Source organism: Punica granatum, chromosome 1, assembly GCF_007655135.1.
Source record: "Punica granatum isolate Tunisia-2019 chromosome 1, ASM765513v2, whole genome shotgun sequence".
Taxonomy (NCBI): domain Eukaryota; kingdom Viridiplantae; phylum Streptophyta; class Magnoliopsida; order Myrtales; family Lythraceae; genus Punica; species Punica granatum.
Window position 1 is genome coordinate 2,554,381 of NC_045127.1, and position 26,538 is coordinate 2,580,918.

At 36.2% G+C, this 26,538-nt stretch overlaps 3 protein-coding genes and 1 pseudogene across 8 annotated transcripts; 3 read left to right on the forward strand and 1 right to left on the reverse strand.

Moving 5' to 3' along the window:
- Positions 1–14: 14 nt before the first annotated feature.
- Positions 15–8,446, reverse strand: LOC116212186 (Fanconi anemia group D2 protein homolog). 5 transcript variants are annotated; one of them, XM_031546762.1, is made up of 30 exons: positions 8,016–8,445; positions 7,464–7,914; positions 7,069–7,326; positions 6,785–6,997; positions 6,549–6,680; positions 6,337–6,466; positions 6,088–6,236; positions 5,859–5,960; positions 5,590–5,732; positions 5,416–5,510; positions 5,238–5,316; positions 5,104–5,152; positions 4,939–5,019; positions 4,706–4,801; positions 4,498–4,601; positions 3,786–4,260; positions 3,542–3,577; positions 3,191–3,380; positions 2,974–3,107; positions 2,677–2,857; positions 2,350–2,549; positions 2,122–2,217; positions 1,763–1,849; positions 1,643–1,675; positions 1,418–1,549; positions 1,176–1,236; positions 1,040–1,095; positions 897–953; positions 682–802; positions 15–544 (listed from the first exon to the last, which is right to left on the reverse strand). In XM_031546762.1, the coding sequence occupies exons 1-30, from the start codon at positions 8,369–8,371 to the stop codon at positions 387–389; spliced, it is 4,455 nt and encodes a 1,484-aa protein (XP_031402622.1). In that variant the 5' UTR covers positions 8,372–8,445; the 3' UTR covers positions 15–386. The 5 variants fall into 5 exon arrangements, 4 of the variants coding, with proteins under 4 accessions (XP_031402622.1, XP_031402618.1, XP_031402628.1 ...); XM_031546758.1 differs by having other exon boundaries at positions 2,350–2,579; positions 8,016–8,444; XM_031546768.1 differs by lacking the exon at positions 3,542–3,577 and having other exon boundaries at positions 2,350–2,579.
- A 620-nt stretch (positions 8,447–9,066) lies between these two features.
- On the forward strand, positions 9,067–10,388 carry LOC116193292 (annotated as a pseudogene).
- A 1,351-nt stretch (positions 10,389–11,739) lies between these two features.
- On the forward strand, positions 11,740–14,769 carry LOC116192668 (choline-phosphate cytidylyltransferase 1-like). 2 transcript variants are annotated; one of them, XM_031521277.1, is made up of 8 exons: positions 11,740–12,018; positions 12,538–12,651; positions 12,990–13,085; positions 13,331–13,373; positions 13,457–13,612; positions 13,711–13,791; positions 14,076–14,186; positions 14,259–14,769. In XM_031521277.1, the coding sequence occupies exons 1-8, from the start codon at positions 11,879–11,881 to the stop codon at positions 14,475–14,477; spliced, it is 960 nt and encodes a 319-aa protein (XP_031377137.1). In that variant the 5' UTR covers positions 11,740–11,878; the 3' UTR covers positions 14,478–14,769. The 2 variants fall into 2 exon arrangements, with proteins under 2 accessions (XP_031377137.1, XP_031377138.1); XM_031521278.1 differs by having other exon boundaries at positions 13,711–13,779.
- Positions 14,770–19,852: 5,083 nt separating this feature from the next.
- On the forward strand, positions 19,853–23,961 carry LOC116192216 (zinc transporter 8-like). The gene is made up of 2 exons (XM_031520694.1): positions 19,853–20,615; positions 23,196–23,961. Exons 1-2 carry the CDS (start codon positions 19,992–19,994, stop codon positions 23,649–23,651), a joined length of 1,080 nt encoding a protein of 359 aa, XP_031376554.1. The 5' UTR covers positions 19,853–19,991; the 3' UTR covers positions 23,652–23,961.
- Positions 23,962–26,538: the final 2,577 nt, after the last annotated feature.

Sequence of the window (26,538 nt, forward strand, 5' to 3'; positions counted from 1 at the left end):
AAGAACTCGGGCAATGAACAGTAAATAACTATATATAAGCTTCAGATTCGTCCATATACACATGACTTTGCAGTAGTATTTACATTTCAAACCATTAGGTATAAGAAAGAAGGGGCAGCTATATACATTATCGAGAACATGGGGCATATCGAAACAGTTCAAGTACTAATTAGTTCAAGAGGTACTCAACTTAGGTAAAGAATGGCAGGTGGATGCTATAATATTACTTGCAGTTGCTTGAACTTTCGTCTATAGAGCACATAAAGCAAGGCAACTGAACTCTTACTTGGTGTTGACCGGTTTTTCGGGAGCCCTTCTTGGGGCTTAGAAACTCCACCCTCTTCATTCAGGATAGAAATTTCATCATTCCGGACTAAATTCTTCATTTATTCTGTTTCTTTATCATCGTCGTTGTTTGGGATAGAATTTTCATCATCCTCAGCAACTTCCCTTGAATCTTCTTCATCAGCATTTCCACTTTGCTCATCTAAATAAGCCTGGGAACTAACCACCTGACCTGTTAGGTCTTTGTGCTTCAAATTGCCTGTGAAAAACGACACGTAAATATGCAAGAAAAGAAAGAGGAGACCTCAAATTGGAGTCGTACTGGAATAAGTATTCTGTAGATCTTAAATACATATAAAATTTTCTTAGGAAAGAAATGTTTAGACCACTGCATACCCATCCAGAAGGTGCATCCACTTGCTGATGCAAGGAGAAGAGCTTTGACTCGAAAAACAAAGCGCTCCAACGATCTCTTTGTCGCAGGAACTTTGCTGGTGATAGCCATTTGTTTCAAGCCCTTCCAGAGAAACCCCCCAAAAAAATAAATTTGAAAATGGTGTTCATCAGAGAGAGACAAAATGCTTCCACAAGATCAGGTATTATGTGCTTACCTTTGCCTCAGAGCAGAGGGTCTGTAGTGTTCTTGTGGCTTTCTGAAGTTCTTTCACCTACACAGGCAGAATTTTGCAATCTTTTATTGTTTTGCAAGTTCAGGAGGAGCAAGTAGCAAAATATATTGGCGTATGGATCTTACTAATTGGATCACAAGTTCATTATGGACTCGGAAATGGGCCTGTAAGAAGTCGAAGACTGCTAGGACAATAGAATTCAGCAATATGAGAAGGTGAAATTTGACAGATTACACGATCAAAAGAGTCACACATATGTACCTTTCAGAAAGGATTCTATGAACTTTCCTCCATACTTAACAGCCATCGCATGCAGAGTTACCTATAAATCCAGCATCCATTTCAAAACTTATATGCTATAATAATATAACAACAAAACATCACAATTACTCTTTTTGCAGTTTCAAATGCAAAGAGTTGTTTTCCTCTTCTGCAAATACAACCCTGATTTAGATTTGAGTTAAAATCTCATTAGTCTCTTCACCATAAGGAGATTTTGTTACCTTGTCATGGGTTCGGCACATATTGACTAAGGATACCATGACATTTACAGATAGCTGTAGCTTCAAGAGAAGTTCTTTAGTGGATTCACTTCCTATAGTAGCTATTGGTTTACCGGACAGAACATCTTTGACCTGAACTATGAGAGAGGACGTAATCAGTTCAACCATAAATGAGAAGACATAATCTACACGGTTTTTTGCCTTAATGCTAAGAGAAAAGCTCACCAAAGTATTAAGTATGGCAAGATTAACTTCATGCTGCATGAAAGTAAATTCTGTCACCATCCTCGCAGAAGAGAAGTTTGTAGAAGAAGATTCACAGATAGTCAGGAGAAAATGTCTTACCAATACCCGGTACCACACAAGATAAGTAGCAGGACATAAAGTTGCGAAGCCATGATGAACCTCTTCATCGGCTGTTCCGTATGAAGCCTAGTGCAGAGACAAGTTTTTCAACATTCTTAAAGGCCATACTAATGCTCACAAGACTCTCTTGTTAAAATCAGAACTCCCGAGATGGCAAGAAGGATTATATGCAGTTTCTTTTCCAACAGAATCAGTTTTAGCTCCCTATATCCCACTTTTGTTTCCCAATCAAAAGATAAATGTTGCTTACATGTGAAATGCCAAATTTTAGCAAAATCGAAAAGCTTTAAAATAAGTAATTTATCTGAAAGGTGATACTTGAGGGAAAGGCTGTACACCTGAGGCAAGATAGAGCAGGCAACATCGTTTAGCAAATTCAAAGTGGAGTCACTATTCTCCAAGTAGATATGCAGAATCTTCTGTAATCTTTCTCCCTGAGAAAATCATAGTTAAGAGGTCAAAACATTGGCGTGACACCAAAACTCCGTTAAGTATTAAAATTGTCTTTCTTCATACTAAAATTAAATAAGAATGTGCATGAGTTATCATAAAGTAGATTGTCTCACTTTGCTCTTCAAACCATCCTCAGTGTTCTTGGCATCCCAATGACTTTTCAGAAGCTTCTCAGCAGAAACTCCAAGCCTCCTGCGCAAGTTCAGAAGTACACTTTCTGGAAATCCTAACTTCAAGTTTTTACCATTTTCCCCCGGTTTGCGTGTGAGTTTCTGGGGCAAGCTTGAGAGTGATTCCAGAGTAAGAAGAGCTTCTGAGGTCACCATAAAACAGAGAGAATATTCTGCAGATGCCAAAGATAGTATATACTAAGAAAATTTGAAAAATGATGCATATCCACTAGCATAAGCATATACCACATCAGATGAAGATTCTCTTACCCATGTCCAGAAAGTTCTCAAGATATGAATAGGCACCATGATATAGATATTCAATGCTATTAGGCAAGGGACAGGGCTCCACTCCTGAAAAAGCATTATCTGGTACTACGTTGGGCTGAAATGCACTCAACAGATCTGACAGGAGGTTTGCATCTGTTTGAATATTGGGGAGGTTCAACATCTGTAACAAATTGAAGGCATGATCAGCTAATGGTACTAAATAATTCAGAATAAGGGACATAAGAGGTGGTGACAAAGCTCATTATTCACCGAGGAAAAGCTATGTAAAGCACTTACTTTGAAGAAGAGATGAAGCGCTTCCTTAATGAATGAAGAAGATGATGAAGTCTTCGAGAGAATGGCGCTGGGAAAAGAAGGATTTCCTGCAGCAACAGACTGCATTTCCCAATGTGCTTGACAGCTTTCATCACCTGCAAATCATTTTTAGAAAGCTGTTAATAACATGGAAGCAGAAAGGCAAGCATTTCAATAACTCTCACTGGTGATTATAAACCTTCTCTGAGAATACGAATGGCATTGTCGAGATGCTTCTTCAGAGTTGGAAAGAGCGGCTTAATTGTCTTGAAAAATTCGTGCAATGTTGTGCCAGCATAATCAGGGGCTGCGATAGACTCTTTGCCCGAGATGGTGAAAATATCGAGCTTGTACTGAAGATCTCTCAGGAGGTAAAGATATAGGGGAAGCTGGCACAGAATAGAATCAGTTTGCAAATTAAGAACTGAATTTATTTTCCCAAATGCTTAGACGGCAGTGGAAAGAAACAAGAAATTAGGCTAATATTCTTCTTCTTTCAAATATAAGTAGTTGGCCAATATTCATATCTAAAAAAGAGAGTTCAGGGAACCTCTGCCACAGGGTCTGAACAACACGAATCTTGGTTCTGCAAAAGAAAGGCATTATAATTATTGCACGCCACTCATTATAGCACAACCAAAAACGTACTGTCATCTAAGGCAAGATACTGGACGCCATTGAAAGACATCCTACAATAATATTGAAAAGATTTTAAATAGACTACTTTATAGACCATAATTGTAAATATGGCAAGGGAGAAGGTTTTCAACTTTATTCTCATCAGATAAATCCACCTTTGAAAACGTCAAAATGGAGTAACAGTGAAGATGCAAGGGCCGGAACTTGAATCTTTGCAAATCAAAAGTTTTGGTAGCTGCAGAAACATCTAGTTCAGTCTCGTTGTAGTCAGAAGGATTCTGATCTGCTGATTCTGAGGTCCCTGTTTTTGAGGAAGGACTTGCAGAATCCTCATTTGGCAATTCTTGGCTAGTCACAGCTCCTGCCTTTTTAAACATGTCCAATATAGAAGGCTGCCTCAGTTTCCCATCAGTACCAGAGCTCGTTTGAGACTTAGCCATCCTTTTATTTTTCCTTATTTTCGATGAGCTAGTGTCATGTATTTTCTTTGTCGCATTCTTTTCCAGACATTCAAATGCATAAGTATGCTTTATAGAAGAAGGTCCTGAATGCTCCAAATGGCAGTGGTGGAGCTCAGGCAGTGATATTGGACAAGACTTCAGCAAATTATTTAATAAGCTCTCGAGAAATCTGCATCATCATGGAAAGGGTGAAAATCATTATTCTGCATCATTAGCATCCCGACTTGATAATGCCAGTTCCAACCATTATAGAATATAAAATGCTAGTGACAATAATATTTCTTCCCTTTATTCGAAGATAATAACAATGGGTAGGTCTACAAACGTAACTCTTGTTGGAAAACTTAAAGAATGGTAACTGAAAATAAGATGAAAGTATGAAGGAGGTGAGAGCACATGGATGTACACTAGGTTTCTCAGACGCTTCAGCAGCTTTGTAATTATATCTTCCTTTGTAGTCTGACTTGTGCACTCAAATTTTCCAGCAACTTGAGTACAGAAGGCGTTGAGCTACATGAGTGTAAAACATTTCATAATATAGAGGTGCAAAACCCAACCTGAAGAAATCTTGCTCAATCAACAGTAGTCAAGGGAAACCACCAAATCTTAGTTACCAGTTCCCGTATCCAATTGGCAGCATAATATAGAGAAAGACACGCCATATGCTTTTCCTTCCCTGTAAGAGACTCCCATGCAGCTCTTGAGAAATACTGGCATTTCAACAGAAAATGTCATAATTGGAAAGGATTTGGTCATCCATTGGGATGGGAAAGCTCACTTTAGGCAACTGAGAAAATATAGCGGTAAGGTAAGTCCAACTATCGAAGAACAGTTTCTTTAGCATCACCTTAGGAGAAGGAAGGTGTAAAGGGCATCCAAGGAGAGCATCTATCCCACCGAGAGATCCTTGATTAGTTAATCTCTCAATCTGGCAAGTAAAGAAAGCATTGCATAGGTAATGGGAAGAAAACCCTTCACGTTGAACATAGGCAACATAGGCTCGTGCACTTACTGTGGTTAGCAGACGAAAGTTGGCTGGTAGAATTTCTGTCAAAGATGGACTGTATAGGTGACACATTTATTCAGAGACCATAGTATGATAAAAGTTAAGCCGGATATATAATTAAAATATACTGTTCACTTAACTGGAATGATGAGAAAACTAAGGGAAAAATGTTAACGCAAATGGGAGATATATCACCATCCAAGTTCATCCATAATTCCCCTACAAAGAGTGATAAAGAAACGTAAATCTCTGCTCACATTTTTTGCATATTATTTTAAGCAAAATTATGCCCAAAGGAACGCAACAATCTTAACCCACCTTCTAAACCGCCATGTGAATCTTTAGAAGGCAGCTGCCCACCTTCGAGATCGAACAGAAAGATTGATTCAAACTCTCCTATGTGTTTACCAATCCTGCAGCATAAGAATAAGTAAACAGTTAACGCTGGTAATAATCATTAACAGTTTGGAAGCTCAATTAACATAACATTACCATTCTAATATTGATGAATGAAGATCTCTCCTATCCAACATGATAGTCATCTCATCATAAAACAGGATCAGCAGTGGAACCATTCCTTTACTGGAGTCCAAGGAAGTTTGCAAAAGTTCCAGGGCCTCCTTGATATTGGATTTCTTCAAAGAGAACATTGTAACATGATAGGACAAGGTTTGGCAACCGCAGAGTCAACCCAAAAAAGTTGGGTCTGAAGAGAGGAACAAAAATTAAACGAATATAAGCAAATTGATAATGCACCTTACCTGTTCTGAACAACCAACGTGGTTTGTATCACCCAAGCAGGATACGATTTTCAAAGTTCCAATCAAACCCATCCTCTTGTAAGCCACATCACTGTGGTTCAACTGTCCAATTGGGAATAGCCAGTCATTTTCTACTAAATATAAATACAATTGCAGCATACTCCCAAGTACTGACTACTAAACCCCATTTAAATAAACAAGTAAAACAATGGCAATGGTTATGCAATACCTGCTTGCGGACTATCATCATAAGCTCATTGGCCACGGAGGATCCAAAAGAATTTGCTCTCGAATTAGCTGACAGGGCTAACTGGCTAAAAACCTCATAAACCTTCTGGAGATTTTCAATGCTAAATGCTTCCAGATAATCCAAAATACCTACAGCAAAAATGAATTGGTATATTAAAGAATATATCCAGGCATTCTCAGCAAAGAAACGTATAAGGGATATAGCCTATTTGGTTTCAAAGGTTGACACCATTTATATGTGAAGAAAGTGGGATCAAGTCCATGGAATACTTGGAAACCAGCAATTTCAAGGTCTCCAAAGCAGCAGTCACTTCAAATCTAACACCAGATCCTACATGGGTTACTAATGCTCCGAGAATCTGCACAATGACCCAACAGAGATTTCAAGCCTTTGCACAAGTTTTACTGTCAAATGGGAATTATATGATTAAAGATGCTTACTTCCTGTCTTGCAAAAGTATCAACAAATTCTTCAAACAAACTGGTGTACATATGAATCCCAAACTGCCTCACCCTTGGCTCTTTGCAAGTCAATAAATACTCCGTTATAGAGAGAAATGTAGGAAAATAATCCTAGAAAAAACAATAGACCATTTAGATGAAACTACTAATAATCATTAGCGCAGCAGGTTCCAGAAAGAAAATCCCATTGCTAGAAAAACAGAACGGCTAAACACCTGCATTAGGTTTGCATTCCCATGGATGCACTGATCAATCATAACTTCCTGAATGCAATTATCAATAATTTTCTTCTTGAAGATATTCTCTATACTCTTTTTGGAACTCTCACCATTCATGTAGATGAGAACCAGAAGCCAAATATCAATAACTTTGTGATCCTGTGGCCTATTGAGGCAGCTAAGTTCTTTTACAATTTCTTGACAGAGAATCTGCAATGGAAGACAACAATTAAATCAAGTAACAACAAGCACCTTAAAGGACCAAAAGATAAACAACTTACGTTCTTAAAGCGTAGACCTGATCTCAGTGTGTCCAGGACAGAAGCATCTGTGTTCCCCACAAGACACTTTCCCTTCAATTTATTTTTGTTTTGTGATGCACAATGGTTAGAAACTCCGATGAACTTCAACTGCTCACGAATTCGCGAGATTATTCTTCGAGAATTTGCAGGTGTGGCAGATAGCAATAAAAACCTTAGTAGATAAGGTATGTGCTCCCCATCAACGGTTCTAATGCAAGATAATGCTATTGTGATAACCTACAAAGAATCAGAAAAGAACAATATCAACATTATATCAACTTTCCTTGATGCAGTGACACCAGCATCGTATGGAGAAGCCTAAGTGAAGTCTAACTATAGATAAATGAGCAAAGTACAAATCAACAGTACAATACCTGTTCTTTCAACTCATCATCCAGATGAAGATTTGAAAGAGAGTCGAGCACGGGCACAATGATAGCTGAATCTTCCTGAAGCATCTGTTCAAGAGAATCCACCACAACCTTGTGGTTCTGATCACCAATTATCTCAGGCAACGAACCGATGATCTCCTTCTTCAGGTGTAAAGGGCAAATAGAAAGGACTTGCATCAGCTTATCATTAAACCCATCGGAGTCAATGATAAAATCGAGCCATCGGAAGTGATTGATTATAAGCCTAGCAATGTCATTCCCGAGTGACAGACAAGTCCCAGAGGCTCCAGAATTTACTTCAAAATACTCGGGAAGTTTCTCAAGAAGCATGTTTTGAATGTCTAATTGAATCGAAGGGACCAATAACAGGTTCCGAACTAAGCTGTCGCTTCTCGGCATGTAATAGCCGTCTGGATTTGATGGGGCAAGGGCCCTGAATAATGGGAAACAAAATGGCTCAATTATAACATAGCTTGCCTCGATGATCGAAGTTCAGAATCATATATTCGCGAACAGAAAGCTGGAAATGCTTGCCTGTGTAGGTTCTCCGGGGACTCAATGTGAGCCGAGAAGCCAGCGAGGAAGTCTGAGCGGAGTGAAGTGGCAGTGAACGTCTGCTGGAGATGGGCGCGGAACTTATGGTGATCGGAGGGAAGGCATGGTGGGCCCGCGGGGTTTATGAGAGTGCAGCCTGCATCTGCCAAGATTGCCACAGCTTTTTCCACCGCAGAGGCCTCAGGAGCTCCATCCGGTGGCTGTTGAAGCGGTAACGGCCGCTCGCAGGCGGCTGAGGCGGCGGCGGTGGGTTTGGGGACCTTCGGTGGAGGAAAGGGAGAGGTGAAGGAGGACTGCCGTTTTTTTGAAGACCCTTGTTGGCGCAGAAACACCATTGTCAGAGAGAGAGCAAAAGCTCTGTGCTGCGTAAGCTTGAGAGGGAAGACGACGACGGAGGGAGATGAAGAGAGGAGAGTGAAGGCGCCAAATTTTGAGGAAAAAGTGGGCTGAAATGTAGGCCAATTGGCCCATAAATTAGTGGGTCGGCCCATCTATCGACGGCCCACTTTTCCAAATTTTCTTGTTCCATTTTAAGGGAAAAAATACAAAAGGGAAAAAGAAAAAAGAATCGAAATGCCTGAAAATTTTGAACTTTTCGATTACAACGCAAGTTTACGGGCCTCCTAAGTGATTAATAGAAAGGAAATAAATCGACACGGGAAATCGTATCAACGAGAATCGAGCCACTGAACTCTTGATCTAAGGCGAAGGGGTAAATTACTGCATTATCCTCCATTTTGTGAAAATTTTCCTTACCAGTTATGACAATGTAGTAATTCAATACATTTCTGATCCAACTTCATCTAGAATCGGTAGCTCGGTGATGAAATATAAAAAAAAAAAAAAAAAAACCGAACCTTATCTAATCAGTTAATTACAACCATTGATCAACGACACCGATCCGTATGACGATAATAAAATGTGAATGAGTGACTTTCACCAACTTAGTTTTTCCTGCTCGGCTATTCTTCAGAGGCCAAAGAAATAGAAGTTTTCAAAGTAGTATTTTGCTTTTTCTCTCCCTCTTTTTATGGATCTTCAGCCACAAACAGCCTCTATGCTCCAATTCCATTGTTTTCAATTCACGGTCAAGAGAGAATTCAGATATGCATTATCCTTCTTTATCCTATTGGTATCTTCGATCCTCCTCTTCGGTCTCCGAAGCCCTTTTGATCGGGATTCACTGTTTAAGTTCAGTTTCTCATCGACAATCTTGCCTGCACCAGAGGTACCGGAACTAAGGGGCGATTACTCTATAGGGCAGTGGATAAGGGATGAGAATGAATATTCGAGATTTTACAATGAGAACTGCCCCTTTCTCGACCTGGGATTCGGTGACTTCAGAACAGCCGAAAGGATTCGGATTACCTGAAGCGGAGATGGCAGCCAAGTGGATGTGATCTTCCGAGATTTAATGCCGGGAAGGCTCCTAGAAAGTAGCCGCAACCAGAGAATAGCGTTCGCTGGGGATTCGATTGGCAGGAATCAATGGGAGTCATTGTTATGCATGCTTTCAAAGGGAGTTTCCGACCTGTCCACTATATATGAGGAGAATGGAAGTCCCATAACAAAGCACAAGGGCTACCTCTCCATCCGTTTCCGGGACTGCAATCTCACGGTCGAATACTACAGGGCGCCTTTCCTGGTGATGGTCGGACGACCTCCGGTAAATTCTCTGGGTCATGTCAAAAGTACCGTAAGGGTTGATGAAATACACCCGTACTCCAAGGAAATGGGCGGGTGCCGATGCTCTAGTGTTCAATGCCGGGCACTGGTGGAACCGGGACAAGACTGTAAACATGAAACGCTTCTTCCAGGAGAAAGGGCAGCTAAATATGACAATGAATGTGCCAGAAGCATTCCGGAAGTCACTTCTAGCACGGAAATCATGGGCAGTTAGGAACTTAGACCTCGAAAGATGCCGAGCATTTTTCCGGAGCTTTTCTTCTACGCATTATAAGAACGGCTCATGGAATGAAGGTGGACAATGTAGTGAATTTACAGAACCCGATACGCCCTACACGAAAGTGCAACCCTAACCAGACTCCAACTGTTACATTTCTGCAGCAATAGAAGATATGAGAGGCGTATCAGAATGTTCACTTCTTAAACATTACATTCTATTAAAATTCTGGAAGGATGCGCATCCATCAAACCACCGAGAGCTGGGGATTCCGGTGGATGCCCCAGAAGATTGCAGCCACTGGTGCCTCCCAGGAGTTCCAGACACTTGGAACGAACTCCTTTACGCCTATCTCCTGTTAAATGGGCACGCAATCTTTCACCATGTACGATATAAAGAAGTTCCAAGGGCTAATGTTTTCCTTAACGTGATATTAACCTGAGCGTTGTCAAAATTCTTTTGTAGTATTGATTGTGTAAGATCCAGCTCTCGATTTATTGTAAGAACAAAGATAAATTCCATCGATCTTAGCACGGGATCTCCGATTTCCGGTAACATATAGGAAGATGCGTCCGACTGCTTTTATAAGAGGCTAATAATAATAATAATAATAATGCTGCACTGTCATAATATACCGTTCGTTTTCCTAATTCAGCTGTGCTCTGGACAAGAATGACGAATTTGTCCAATGTAGTAAGACCCAGAAATGGAGAAAATAGCATTTCCAGTTAGTAATTATTAATCAAATGCCATAAAAATATATAATAATAATCAAATAAACAAAATATAATAATTATAAAAAGATGCTTATAAAAAAAATCATAGAAAAAGAAGTAAGTGCATATATATAGTGTCACGTGGCAATATTGTACTGGTGAAAGATACACTATAGTCGAAGAATATCTTGTGTGTAATGAGTATACCACGCGACATTACGTTATAACACACATAAAAACATTTATTTTCATCAACAATATTTTCTTAAATTTTTGTGACAATACGAAAAGGCGAAATGGCAAATCATGATTGGCTTGTGACATTAATATATCAGTTAAAGACAAGAATTTCTCCTATAGTCAGCCTTCAATAACATATACGGTGCGTTTGGTTTTGATTTTAATTGTGAAAAAAGACAAATGTTGTGTAGTGTGTTGAATTAAAGTTAAAGTTAAAATTTTTGTGATTTTAACCCTGAAAACAAACGGGCCATAGAGTCTTCAGCCTTGAGGAATAATATTGGACGATCAATGTTTTTAGGTTGCGTTTGGTTTCATAATAGGATTTTAAAATCAGATTTTGATTTTGATTTTGAGTGGTATAAATGGGGCCCACCATTTGACTTTGTATGTGTTATGTTGTTTTGTTGTGGAAAAAAGTGGTATAAATGGGGCCCACTCTTTGACTTTCTATGAGTTATTTTGTTTTGTAATAAGTAGAATTAAGTTAGAATTGTGATTCTAAAATACTATCTTGAAACCAAACAGATCCTAAATCATCGGACACCTCAGGTACTCATTGCCGACAAAATAGATCCCTCAAGAATTTTAGGATCGGTGCCATATCTAATCAATTACCGTCTTCCACGATCCACATAAAAGTCTAAACTTGGTCACATGGATGCGTGGACTGGGAAGTTTTTAGTCAACATAAACATTAATTAATGATTTTGATTTTCTAGAAATAATAATTAGCGAATAAGTATAATTAGCTTTTAGCTTTAAAATAGCATCCAATAATAAATTATTTTTTTTTCTTTTTGGGTGGGGGTAAAAAATAGAGTAGGGGCTCGGCCAAGGGGGGGCACAAGGATCGCATATTCGCTAAACGCCACGGGGGTTCAAGAGGGAGGTGGGGGGGCGCTCTGTTTGTTTTCCGGAATGGGAGACCGGCAGTGCTGCTGCTGCTGATCTTTTCAAACCGACTCCTCCAATAGTCAGAGATGGACAACCACCATACAGCCGCTCCCGCCGGTGGCTCCTATCCGGTGCCTTCTGACCGGCCCGTCCGCGTCTACGCCGACGGGATCTACGATCTCTTCCACTTCGGCCACGCCCGCGCTCTCGAACAGGCCAAGAAATCGTACGTTCCCCCGCTCTCTCTCTTCCTTCCCCTGTTTCTCTCCATTACTGAAACTGCCTGGCTCTGCTGCAAGCTCGAATTTTTTCGTTGTTTCCAGTAGATTCAGATTCCGGGCATTCTTCATCTTGAAGTTTCCTTTGCTACTTTCCTGAATTTTGCCTCTTGCGGGCGGGCACTTGAGCTCGAGTTCGAGTTCTCAATTTTTCTTCTTTCCGGTAATAGACGCGGGCCGGAAGCCGGAAACACGAAATTCTTAGTTAATTGTCCTGTGATATATGTCATTCGTAGATGCAGCTAGCTATTGGTAGCTCTTACGTTTGCTTGATTCCTTCGTGGATCGAACTTCTTCTTAAGGTTACAACCTTGAGGTTGTGGAATAACCGGTTCGCTTGGTACTCATAGCATTATGCTAATCAGTTTTACGACTACCCTTTTGCTTTATATATGATGTTCGTGATTTCTGATGATAGTTCGTCTATGCTACATGGTTAAATGACCATTGTAAATTTCTGGATTCAGGTTCCCCAATACTTATTTGTTGGTCGGATGTTGCAATGATGAAATCACCCACAAGTACAAAGGCAAAACTGTCATGACAGAGGATGAGCGCTATGAATCACTTCGCCACTGCAAGTATGTTCTTTGATTTCTTCCAACATTTGGTTCTTTATTTTTTTATTTTTGGGTAATCATGATATGCTTTAATATATACATCTCGAAGATTCATCAACTCAGCATGCCAAATATTTCGCCCTTTTTACCACTAATAATGCTGCATATAGACAAGGTAAACTTGTAAATGGGGGAATTGGATAAAGCTTTAGCAATTATAGTTTGCCTATTTTTGCGGTTTATAATTTTTGTCCATGCTACGGTATGAGATCTTAGTCCTGAGATCCACATTTATCCACGGATCATTTTTGTTGCTCAGAGGATTGTTTGTTTATTTTTGTTTGTGATCTGTTTCTCAGGTGGGTGGATGAGGTCATTCCTGATGCACCATGGGTAATCAATCAAGAATTTCTGGACAAGCACAAGATCGATTTTGTGGCCCACGACTCTCTTCCGTAAGGATTGCTTATCCAATTATCTCTCTCCCTCTCTTGTGTTGCTTTACCTTAAAGCCTTGGCATTTTCTTTCTCAATGATAAAGCTATCAATTCATAGTATAATCTACTTGATAGTAAATTCATACGTCAAAAGAAGTTTTTCCGATCCTTATAAGTTGATTTCACGCTTGATTGAATCTTTTTCTACTATTATAATTACAAGGGTCATTGTAATTGATGTACTTTGTCATGAATCATTACAGTTATGCTGATGTCAGTGGAGCAGGAAATGATGTCTACGAATTCGTGAGTCTATTCACGCTCCGCTTTCCTCAGATTTGCTCTTCTTTTTGGTTGTTCCCCTTTCATCTAAACCAGTTTCTTTCCAGGTCAAAGCTGTTGGGAGGTTTAAGGAGACGAAGCGTACGGAAGGGATTTCCACGTCAGACATCATAATGCGAATTGTCAAGGATTATAACCAATATGTGATGAGGAACTTGGACCGCGGATATTCAAGGAAAGAACTCGGTGTCAGCTATGTCAAGGCATGCTTTTGTTTGGCTGAAGTAGAGTTCGTTAGTGATCTTTTTGGCTATACTTCTAGGAGGGAATGACTTCTCTTTTATTTTGCCTATACAAACAGGAGAAGCGATTGAGGGTGAACATGAGGTTGAAGAAACTACAGGAGAAAGTGAAGGAGCAGCAAGAAAGGGTAGGCGAAAAGGTTTGTTTGCTCTTTTGAAATACATACTATGGGGTAGTCATTGATATGTATTTCTGGTTCTAATGTTTGCTGGTCTTCTTAGCATGTTATAATAATAAATTCTTTGGGCGTTCATGCCTTACTATTTTTGGTTTTGGCCAAGGAAGGTACAATGTAGTTTCTTGTTCTTGTTCTGATACATATTGCCAAGACCAAGAAGACCAACTATGCTTTCTGATTCGTATTTATATTATTTCTGAATCTTGGGGAGTTATGTTAATATGGAATCTCCCTTATTTCTTAAGATTCAAACAGTGGCAAAGACTGCAAGCATGACTCGTAACGAGTGGGTTGAGAATGCTGATCGTTGGGTTGCTGGATTTCTGGAGATGTTTGAAGAAGGTTGCCATAAGATGGTAAGCATTTTCTTTATTTGGGCATAAATAGCTTGAAAGCAGCAATTTACTGTTTTGGATTGCTGTTACCAGGGCACAGCAATCAGAGATCGGATTCAGGAGCGCCTGAGGGGCCAACAGATGAGAGATGGGTACCTGCTGGAGAATGGGAAGGACGGGCTCGATATGGATGACGATGAAGATGAAGAGTACTATGAAGAGTATGAAGAGTACTTTGATGATGACGATGATGAGGAATACTACGATGAGGAGCATGATGATGCGAAAGAGGAGACCGAGAAGAAACGATAGGCTCTCTAAGTCGGAATCATATGTAGATTTTGGGTACTAGTATCGCCGCACCTGGTTAAGTATACTAATTTTGTCCGAGTTTGTGGAGTGTGAGTGATAATACAGTCGTTGCAGGGGAGTCAAAAGTGTGTGGTTTGGTTTACGTACATGCAAGACGCATATATATTTGTTCTGTTTCTTTAGTTATAGAATGAGTTATTGATTTTGGCATATGCCTCTGGACTTCCTAAAGCCGGCATTGTCTTAAGTTAATCTTGTATCCAGCCCGAGTAAACTCCTTGGTTTCTTGTTTCTTGCTTTGTGTAACAATGTACAAACTAAGAAAATGCATCGTTTAGCGAATAACAAGACATGAGGGCCCGTTTGGATTCCGAGTTCAATAATTTTAACTTTAATTTTAACTCAACATACTACATAATAAAAATACACATTTCCCAATTCAAAAATTTTAATTTTAACTTTAACTCAACACACTACACAACAAAAACACACGTTTCCCAAGTTAAATTTATAATCACATATTATTTGTTCTTTTCTACAATTAAAATCAAAATCAAAATCAAAATAACTTTAACTTTGAATCCAAACGGTCCCGAGAATTTCATCTAGTTCTAAAAATTTATTACAATCCAAAATAATGTGATATACTCATGAATTTTAAGCAGATATTGATAAAATGAATTTTGATTAAAAGCATGATATATAGTAATAGAGACCAACGCATATGACTTGCATATATATAAAAAGTGCATTATTAAAATATTGACAAGGATTAAATTTGTGTACGTAACATTTGAGTACGTTAGTATTTAAAACTAAATCTGCAAGAACAAAAAAAAGAGAACGAATATCTTTTTCTTTTTTTCTATTGCTCTTGTACTCTTTGTTTGTCTCTTTCCATTCTATCTCCCTCAAACTTTCATTTCTTAAATTCTTTTATAATATATATTCGTTCTGATTTGTTTCTTAGAAAAAGAAATGCACTTGAATATATTTCTTGAATTTTAAAATTTCAAATTATATTTTAAGACACATCATTTAGAGCATATCTATGTTCTATCCGAGACATGTGTTATGTATTCAATTAGTACCAATTATATATACATTTGAATTTATTTATTAAAATTAGAAAAAAAATTACTCAACCTATATTATAAACTGATTATAGATGAAATTGAATATTCTATAAAATTGAATCAAGTTGAAGTGAAATTGAATCCCCTTTGTTGTCGTCACTAATAATGATATTGCAAGCAGAATTATTAATTTATATATATAATTTTATTTTAAAAACATTTACCTAATTGTACTATTAAGTACAATTAAGAATAACTTAACTGCTAAAAATAATATACAATATAAGCATTCACAGTCCCTCACGTTATATAACTTGAGCCAATTGTTTAATTTTATAAAAAACAAATATTATCAAATTATGTCAGACGGAATTATTTAACTTTGTCATTATTCTTTCATATTTTCCCACGTCCCTTATTAAATTTAATCATATAGGTTAAAAAATTCTATTTTTGTAATTTAACAAATTTTAAATTTCTTGTTTATATTTAAGAGTAGTATGATTATTGTTTAGATTATGAAATTTTTGTTATATTCATATACATATTACTTGTAATACATATGTATACATATGCGTGTAATATAATGTTGAGATTCTTCAAATTTTATCAATTGATTCTTTAATTTTGAGTCAATAATGACTAATATAATTCAAGTTTAATTTGAATACCTAATCATGTGTATTACGGCAAGCCCTTGTACATTTATAAATATATGTATATAATTATATACATAATAATCGTTTTACAGAAAGAAAAAAGAACAAAAGCAAAAAATGAAGAAAAAAAGGAAAAAGAAGATAAATGAAGTAAAAAGAAGCCCTTGTACAATATAAATATATGTATATAATTATATACTTAATAATCATTTTACAGAAAGAAAAAAGAAAAAAAACAGAAAAATGAAGTAAAAAGAAACAAAGGGCATATGAAGCTGAGGGATTTCTTTTGGTGTGAATCCTACTATCCGGAAGTTCAATTTTAATCCGATCAAACCAAGTCGGCCCACTAAGAGGTAAAACTCTTACAGCGTGGATTTTCTGTATTCACAAGTACTTGAACTTGAAATCTTCCTTAAGCGGAACAAGTATTGAACCGCTTGAACCAACTCATGTTAATGAAGCTGAGGGGTTTTGAACTGGAAAAGTCAAGTCTAGACACCCATCACCTTATCACTTGAGCGTTGAGCCAATGTATTCTTCTTGCATTTTTGTCTCGATTCTTTTTTTAAAGCAATTTGTTATTAAAAAAACACAGAAAGACGTAAAAAAAAAAGTCAGGTCGATAGTTGTTAGCCTCAGTTTGCGGAGGGACTGGCTTTATATGTTTTATTAATTCTACAGTGCAATCACCAAAATAGTGATTATGATTCAATCAAGTGTTTTACTTAAAAAAATTAAAATGAATTTTACTCAAAATCAGTATAATTAAATAATGATTCAAGTAAAAGACTTTTTATTTTTTAAATTTGTACCATTTACTTTAATTGTAAGTAATTTACAAGGAATTTCGATAATTCAATCCAATTATTTTTCAGTAAGCATCAATGTATATGAAAGTTTAGGAGGTTTCGACTAATCCAGTTTGAACCCCGCTGGTCCACTACTGGGTAAAACTTTCACAGCGTGGATTTTCTCTATTTGCAAAACTCAAATTTGAAACTTTACTTAAGGGAAGCAAATATCGAATTACTTGAATTAACTCACGATGGTATTATTTAAAATACATATAGCTTATCAAAAAATGGTATAGTGCAATGGCTCGTGCCCCTACTTGATAACTAAGAGGTTCCAAGTTCGTTACTTGGTGGGCCTATTTGTATCCTTTTATTAGTATAAAGATTTTTGTTTCATTACTCTAGGCACATGTGCTTCCCTTGTGACAAAAAAATAGATATAACTTACTCAAAAAATATTTTTGAGCAATCTTTATTCCAATTCTTAATAATTTATTGGGTAACAAAAAAAAACACAAACTTTTCACATTTTATCAATTATAGTACAATTTTTTTCCTTAACTTAAAAATGCACAAACTTTCGATTTGATAATAATTCTAGCACGACGTCAAATTTTCAGTTAATTTAGATGGAATCGGGGTCAGAGAGGGCGCCGACGACCCCAATCGGGGAGAGAGGGAGGACGCCGGCACTCTCCTCCTCGATTGGAGTTGCCGGCGCCCTATGTGGTCTCGATTCCGTTTAAATTAACGAAAATTTGACACCGTGCTAGAATTATTATATTATCAAAAGTTTATGTATTTTTAAGTTAAGGAAAAAAGTTCGTGTTAGAATCATTAAAATGTGAAAAATTTGTGTTTTTTTTGTTATTAACCCTAATTGATTTTGCATACATGGTATAGTTCTATCACTCTTTAGATCGAGCTTTACACCAAAGTAAAGACTTCTTTTCAAAATTAATTCCCACAGTAGACTTCCTCAAAATAGACTTATGTTATTTTCTCAATTATTATTTCAGTCCTTATCTTTTAAAATTGTTTCATTTAAATCCTTTTTGAAATAAAATCTTTTATTTGTTAGTATGAATGAATTACTTGTATGATGCCATTAGACTTATCTTAAATAGATTACTATGAACAAAAATTTAAAATTTTATAAAAAAAATTGTTAGAGTTTAAGTAAGTGGTTTTCATCTTGTACAAAAATATAGATAAAAATATGAAAATAAATTTATCCATTTCATTTAGATCAAATAATATATAGATATACATAATAAGTATTTTTGAAACAAACTTCTTCCATCGATGTTTATATAATTTTGACGTATATATATTTTTCTAGAAATTTAAGACTCGATGATTATAATGGAACTACTAATGTCTTATTTTTTCTCTACAATGTGAATTAAAATATATAAATAAATAAATTTTTAATACACAAGAAATTCTTCATTAGTAACATTATTGATGTGTTAAGTAAATATACTTAAATTATAGCAATTCTAAAATAAGAGTAAAAAATCTATCTACAATATATATTTATAAATTTTCAAAGCATGAACTTCTATAATGAAAAGATATATTATTCGAGACAGAAAAGTCACAAGATACTTTTATATGAAGTATATCCTAAAACATAAAAGAAATTTTATGAATCTTTGTAGAAAATAATATTAAATATTTAAATTGATACATTTAATGCATATTAAATGCATAATTTATATGTATCTATAAATGATTTGATGACATGTAAATTATATTAATTGGTTGTTTATGTGAAAAAGTTTATTTGTATATTATGATGGGAAGTCAATGATGGTCCATCAAGGTTAAGAATATGCCCAAAATTCTTACATAGAGGACTGCCTACAATGCCATTCTCTCTCTCTCTCTCTCTGTTTTTTTTTTGGTCAAAACAATGCCATTCATGGGATTGGGGTGATATTCATAGTACTCGGGAAGATCGATGTTGATCTTATGATATATCACCACTGATGATTATTTCTCTACGTAAGAGCAGCTTCTGGTTTAGCTCAGTTACATGACATCACCTGCTCCTGATAAAAACCATGTAGTGGGTTGTCTCGTCACATAGGACCCTTCGAAATCTTTTGACATGGCGTAATTTCCCGCCCTCCCATGTCGGACATCTCTTGTGGGACATAACCTCCATCATTTATATATGTATATTCTTTTTTTTTTCGATGCACTACATCCTTTTTTTTTTTTTATTTTTTTTCTCCGTTTACTCGGTCAGTAGTGCGTAGGCAAGCTTCACACGAGTCATAATGACGGACATCTCTTGTGGGACCTAACCTACATCATTTATATATGTATATTCTTTTTTTTTTCGATGCACTACATCCTTTTTTTTATTTTTCTCCGTTTACTCCGCGAGTAGTGCGTAGGCAAGTTTCACACGAGTCATAATGACCTTGAAACTTTTACTATCCCTGCCGTAGCAGACGCTAGGCTCAAATTACCATGTAGAGTGCAATACATAAGTTTCAAGAATTGAATTTGAATTTCACTTAATTTTAAATTGAACGAAGATAAAAACTATTTCAGTGTGGGTTAATCTAAAAGTTTCACCATTCGTTTTTTCAAATTATTGTCTTGCATCGAGTTTTGTAAATAAAGAAAATTCACGATTACGAGGGTTCTATCCCTGGATGAGCAGATCGATTTAATTTAAATTTGTCCGGACCAGTTGATTTTTCGAATAAAAAAAAATAAATCAAACTCTTAACGTGAAGCGCAGACAGAAAAGACAAAAAACTGTGTCCTTGTATTGCACTTCGATGCCCCTGGGAGGCTGGGTGTTGCTTTGGTGTGCTGTCCCCCCCAAAAGTCTCGAGGGACGTCTTCATCAATTCATCTTCTCTCCACTGTACACTGTACCAATGGCACTTACTTAAGAGCAGACTCCCCGACGTACTCCCCTCCCATCTTCTTCGAATTGTTTGTCCAATCGATCGAAGCATGACCCGAACCCACCACCATGTGGCCCTCCTCGGGCCGACCTCCATTTGCTTACTCCTCCTGCCGGTTCCATTGGCCCTTGGGGAGTGCACTTGCGAAAAGGAGAGCCACGACCGGGACAAGACTGCCGCCCTCAGCTACAAGCTCGCGGCCATCGTCTCGATCCTCATGGCGGGCGCGCTCGGCGTCTGTCTCCCCATGCTAGGAAAGGTGGTCCCTGTGCTCCGCAAGGGGGACGTCTTCTTCATAGTGAAGGCCTTCGCTGCGGGGGTGATCCTATCCACGGGGTTCATCCATGTCTTACCCGATGCGTACGAGAGCCTCACCTCGCCCTGCCTCCCTGGCGATGTGTGGGGGAGCTTCCCCTTCGCCAGTTTCGTGGCAATGCTGGCGGCGATAGGGACGCTGCAGATTGACATGCTTGCAACATCGTACTACACGAGGAGGCACTTCTATAAGGCCGGCGGCCCCCATGAAGTCAATGATGAGGACAAGGAGGCGGGCGGTGCCCTTGCAGGGCAAGTCCACCTCCACACCCATGCCAACCATGGCCACGCCCACGGCCCGGTTCCACAGGACGACTCTGCCACTTTGGAACTTCTCCGGCACAAAGTCATCTCACAGGTAATTAATTTTTACGTCAAACTAATCAATCAATTATATTACATAAAAATCAAAGAGCGGAATATGAATGCGTCATTTAAGAGAGATCAGCAAACTCTTAACTTCATAATGAACTAGCCATATAACTAGCGCCATGCACGGGAATTTGTTGACATTATTAATATTACTAATTTTATAATGTGTAAAAAATTAGAAATAAATAAAAATTTGAAAATAGTGATATTAATTTGATATTTGTAAATAAATTGTAAAAATTTAATTCGAAATATATAAATTGTAAAAATTTTATTGGGGAGACTCGAAGAGACAACTGACAACGAGTTGAGGGACACAAATAGAAGAATTTCATGAGTCAATATGGAAAGCTCTCGTTACACGAACGGAACAATCTCGTGAGAGTAGTTTGAATTAATATATGTATACATGTCTTTATAATTTCACTTTGCTTAGATTAAATGTATTTCAACGCATTTTTCGAATGAATTATATTCAACTAATTATCTCTAATTAGTTCATGTTATGGATACATATTAATTACTTATTAAGATCTTTATTATAAATGTACAATGAAAAGTTTACATGATAATTGTAAATCTCATTTTGAAATATGAAAGTTTTATTATAAAATTTAATTTAATTATTTACGTACTAAAAAGAGTTATAAATGGAGTTATCATTCATGAATTAAATACAATAAAATTAAATACTTGATATATTTTTCATATGAATATATAAGTGGGTGTATATATATATATATGAACACTATTTCTTTTTATATGTACTATTAGAATTTGTATTTAATCGAGTAAATTCTTTTCTTATATGTTAATGCAATCATCCTTCTACGTACTATGAATATATCTAAAAAATTAATTTAAGTACCAATTTTAAATAGATATATTTCTTTTAAATTAAATTTATTATATTCTAATCATTAAGTAAAACGATATATATTATCTCTATATTTTTAATCGTATTAATATTGCAATGATCATGTAGATTGCGTTTGACCTTATATACCTGCCCAAGTTCATGTACAAATTTGGCACGAGTTACCGCCCTTTTTTTTTTAGGACATTTATTGTTGTTAATGGTCATCGAATCATCATTATCTGGCGCAATTGCGACTCCAAATCACTAATAAATATCAGAGTAGTGCAGTAATTTCAACTTGTTCTCCGATAATAGATAGTCTTACAAATCGATATTCATAGGTTCCTTTTTGTATACATAAGTCTCTGATTAATTGGTTGGGAATTAGCTTATCTTTATCTGGCACGATGTTGGAAGACCGGTCGTCAGTCGTCCTTTGGAATTCTGGTGCAAATATTTATTTACTATATCTCTTTTAATAATTGCCTTAGAAAATGGTTCTCCGGCATCTTTTCTCTTCTTGGCTTTCCATTCAACACCCCTTAGCATGGGCCCTAAATTCTACTAGACCACGTGTGTCAGAGCAGAAGTGAAGACCCTGAGGGACTCCCGCTATGTTTGAATTGTAAAGTAACTTTAACTCAATACACTACACAATAAAAATATATATTTTTTAAATTAAAATTTTTAACTTTTAACTCTAAATCAATACACTATATAATAAAAATATACGTTTTTCAAGTCATATTTATACTCTCATCTCTTTTGTCATTTTTCACAATCAAAATAAAAATAAAACTAAAAATTATTTTAAATCTGAAACCAAACACACCGTTCATGTCCAGAATATTATAAAGTTACTTTAACTCTGAAACCAAACGCACCGTTCATTCATGTCCAGAATGTTATACATACACCTAGCAAAAAAGTATATTATACATACTATATATACTTTTTCGGTTAAAAGAAAAGCTATAATCATCAATTAAACATAGTAAAAGAAGGAGAGATGACTACAGGAGCGGATCCAGGACCCGAGCATCACTGAGGTCAATAACGATGTCTTATTGACATATAAAAATAATAAATTTCAAAATAATAACTAATTTTTATTAATATATTACAATAGTAAAAACCAACATAATAATTATACATGGGTAAATTCAAATTTTCTTCATAGAGAAAATTTAATGTTATGAGAGTTTTACCCTTTAATGAATCGATTCGGTTTAAACTTGGAGTAAACGATATTTATTAGATTTCTAGATATCAGATGGTGCATATAAAAAAAGGAAAATGAAATAAAAAAGGTACAGAAATTTGTCATCTAGAAAAATCCAGTTCGAAATATTATAATCAAAATTACTATGAGAATGATTCAGGGTAGTGGCACAAAATTCACGCAAAGATTATTGATTCGATAAAGTCTTCTGACTGCATGCCCGAAAGTTGAATATCCTTTTATACATACTAATTGGTTTATTGAATAAATTATAAATGTGGGTTAAGAAAAAGCAAAAACTGAGAAAATCAATTATGCACGTATTGATTCATCTTTTCTGAGAAACATTCATCCAGTCCCTAGATCGATCTGTGTAATCAATCATTAGCTAGGGTCCAATTCCCTTCCCTTTTGTTAATTTGATTTGTTACTTGCCATCTATGAGTACATGTCGATTAACTTGGTTGTTCGTGGGGGCCTGGCAGGTCCTAGAGGTGGGGATAATCACGCACTCGGTGATTATAGGGATATCGCTCGGGGCCTCACAAAGTCCAAAGATCATTAGGCCACTCGTGGGTGCGCTAACCTTTCACCAATTCTTCGAGGGCATGGGCCTCGGTGGTTGCATCGCTCAGGCAAAGTTCAGGTCCCGTGCAGTGGTCGTCATGGCGTTATTCTTCTCCCTCACAACCCCTGTCGGGATCGCCGTTGGGATTGGCGTATCCAACATGTACAATGAGAATAGCCCCACGGCACTGATCGTCGAGGGGATATTCAATGCTGCTTCGGCGGGGATCCTCATTTACATGGCACTGGTGGACCTATGCGCCGCCGACTTCATGAGCCCGAAGATGCAAAAGAATGGGAGGCTGCAACTGTGGGTCAATGCGTCTCTCCTTGCAGGGGCGGGTTGCATGTCCCTGCTCGCCAGATGGGCTTAAGGTTAATTATAAGATGCACGGTTGTTAGCAAAGATTGATGATGTGCGTTATCTCTCTCTCTCTCTCTCTCTCTCTCTCTCTGTATATATATATATATATTTCTATCTTATAGATCTTATTAGGATATGAAAATCCGTATGCATAAGTCCGATGAAGTATAAAGAAAACATGGTGGATTACATCCCAAACTTAGTCATGGAGTCGTGCATTGTCTAGAGCAGCGTTAAATAATAAAGAAGTCTCTATATTATGTTATATGAATTTCTCTTCATTAGATTAAAGAAAATGCACAATATGTCTTTCTTCCTTATGCGGATTGATTGAGGTGGTTCGGTGTCTATTATACTTAAGTGAAGTTTCGAATTCAAATTTAGTGAATGCATAAATTACACAATTAAAGGAGTTTTACCCTTTGACCACAAGAAAAAAAAAACTAAACTAAACAAAATTTTACCCTTTAGTGAATCCGTAAGACTTGAATATGAATTAGTAGGCACTCATTTGAACTTTCGGATGTTACGCGACACTTAAAAAAAAAGAAGAAAAAGAAGTCATTCTTTAAGAAGTATTGGCCCATAGGATATGTATGCTGCGTTTGGTTTAAAAGTAAGATTTTAAAATCAGATTTTGATTTTGAAAAAAAGTAATATAAATTGGGTCCACCATTTGACTTTGTATGAGTTATTTTATTTTGTTATTGAAAAATAGTGGTATAAATGGGGCTCACCCTTTGATTTTGTATAAGTTATTTTGTTTTGTTGTGAGTAAAATTAAGTTAAAGTAGGATTTTAAAATTTTACTATGAAACCAAATAAGCCAGTAATTTCATTATGCCACGAGTCACTGGAGAGGAAGAGAAAACTAGACAGTCTCATTCAAATGTGTTGGAATTGGGCATTATATATATGCATTTTAAGACTCGAACTCGGGTAATAGCTCGATTGGCATGCACGAAGAGCTTTCTCTTTTTCTCTTGAAGTATGTTATCTTGATTCGGTTCTTAACGGCCCTGGTCATTTTATATTATGTGATATCATTGGGACTTCTGTACCCACTTCTATATGCTTTAATTTTTTATTTAGGTTCTTGCCCATTCCCTTACCAAAAAAAGGAAAAAGAATATTGTTGGCTTTATTTTTTAAAAGGAAAGATGATTTTGTTAACTGTCATATTATTCAAAAGTTATCTTTTTCTATTATTCTGATATAACTTATAAAGGGAGAAATTCTTTTTGTTTTGCAACTGAGCAAGAAAAACTACTGCTATTTTTTCTCCACCACTCCCTCCCTCTCTTCCATATCTCTCTCATATAAACGACATTCTCATTTTTTCTTCTTTTTGGTATAATTTTATGATTCTTCATACAATATATCCAATTAACTATTATAAAAGAAATTGATTAAACCAAAAGTATCTCGAGCGGGGATAATCGAACTTTATTGTATTTCTATATACATAATTTACATAATTTTAATTATATTGTAATTTTCTATATGTAGCACGGGTATAACTCTAGTATTCTGAAATTGAGAGATTTTTTTCCAACGAGAAATTGGGAGATTTTGTTTAGTGTGCAGCTCTATTTTTTTAAAAATAATATGACTTTATTTTGAAGCATTAATAGTAGCAACAACAATTTTAAAAAAAATGCAGAATACTTAAATCCCAAAAAACCACAACCCAACAAAATCCTTTATACGCATAACTAAATCTTCTCAGAAAATATCAAAACTTGAAAACTCCATAATTAAAATGAGCGAAAGAACTATAAATAAATTGAAAAAATTACAAAAGTTATAGCAACTTTATTGAGAGCATCGGAATTAAATTGATTACTAGGAAATATAATAAATTTAAGTTAGTATTTGACGAATTGTATTGGCTTGATATTTATTGCTGACATATAATCGTTTATACTCCAATTTGAATAAAAATTCAAGTGAGGCATTGTGTGGATACACAGTGAAAATTCTGGAGAAAAATGAAGAAGTAAATGAGACATATATGCCTTTTGCCTTTATTAATCGGAAAAAATACAACTTGTCATTAATTATGAGACATATATATGCCTCTTTGCACTTTGTTTCGTTTATTTCAGCTTATAATTATTTTATTTTTTATTTGATAGTTACCTAATAATTATTTTCTTTTTGCCCTTGCTGGCTAGCTGTAAATCGCCCCCCTCTTTTATAATAATAAAACTTTCACCCTCAAACGTATTCCTCCCTACCCTCCTTTTGTTCACAAAGGATATTCTTGAAGATATCAGTCCCCTCAACCAATGCTTCCCTAGTCCTTTCACTGAACCAGCATAATTGATGTTGACATATTCTTTTGGGTTTTCCGGTGCCGGAATAGTCTTATGTTTACATATCATTTTCGAGGGTACTTGCGATTATTTTTAATTCCGTTTGTCAATTTCTTATCATTGTTATTGATATTATATTTTGTAATAGCAAAAATTGGGATTATATTAAAAGTGAATCCAAATTTGTGGAAATTACAAAAATAAGAATTTGAAACTATAAATTAGTTATTATTTTCTGTAAGTAAAGAGAGGCTGAAGCTTAAATAATAGAAAAACTAAAAGATACAATGGCGGGACATGGAGACATTGAGAAAGAGGATATCATGCAGTAGCGCACACTCTCGCTTGTCAACCAAAAGGTTACATGTTCGATTCTCGTAGTGGGGTTATGCATGCCTCATTATTAATTATTTAGGATTTGTATTTTATTATATTGTAACAAAAAAAAAGAGAGAGGGAGAAATAACATTGTAGCCATAGGCGTATATTCTTAACTTTTTTTTTTGTCACAAATTAAGGCAAATATAGATGTTTCTAATATAATTATTATAGGCAATTTTAATTGTTCCTATAGCTAAT

What these genes read in the sequence shown, in the direction of transcription:
- LOC116192668 (XM_031521277.1), top strand. Translation starts at nt 11,879, where the DNA reads ATGGACAACCACCATACAGCCGCTCCCGCCGGTGGCTCCTATCCGGTG. An exon ending in GAATCACTTCGCCACTGCAA is followed by an intron (nt 12,652 to 12,989) that starts GTATGTTCTTTG and finishes TCTGTTTCTCAG; the next exon opens with GTGGGTGGATGAGGTCATTC. An exon ending in AAGAAAGGGTAGGCGAAAAG is followed by an intron (nt 13,792 to 14,075) that starts GTTTGTTTGCTC and finishes TTATTTCTTAAG; the next exon opens with ATTCAAACAGTGGCAAAGAC.
- LOC116212186 (XM_031546758.1), bottom strand. Translation starts at nt 8,371, where the DNA reads ATGGTGTTTCTGCGCCAACAAGGGTCTTCAAAAAAACGGCAGTCCTCC. An exon ending in CAGGTCTACGCTTTAAGAAC is followed by an intron (nt 6,998 to 7,068) that starts GTAAGTTGTTTA and finishes CTTCCATTGCAG; the next exon opens with ATTCTCTGTCAAGAAATTGT. An exon ending in CCATTTTGACGTTTTCAAAG is followed by an intron (nt 3,578 to 3,785) that starts GTGGATTTATCT and finishes TTTCTTTTGCAG; the next exon opens with AACCAAGATTCGTGTTGTTC.
- LOC116192216 (XM_031520694.1), top strand. Translation starts at nt 19,992, where the DNA reads ATGACCCGAACCCACCACCATGTGGCCCTCCTCGGGCCGACCTCCATT. An exon ending in GGCACAAAGTCATCTCACAG is followed by an intron (nt 20,616 to 23,195) that starts GTAATTAATTTT and finishes GGGGCCTGGCAG; the next exon opens with GTCCTAGAGGTGGGGATAAT.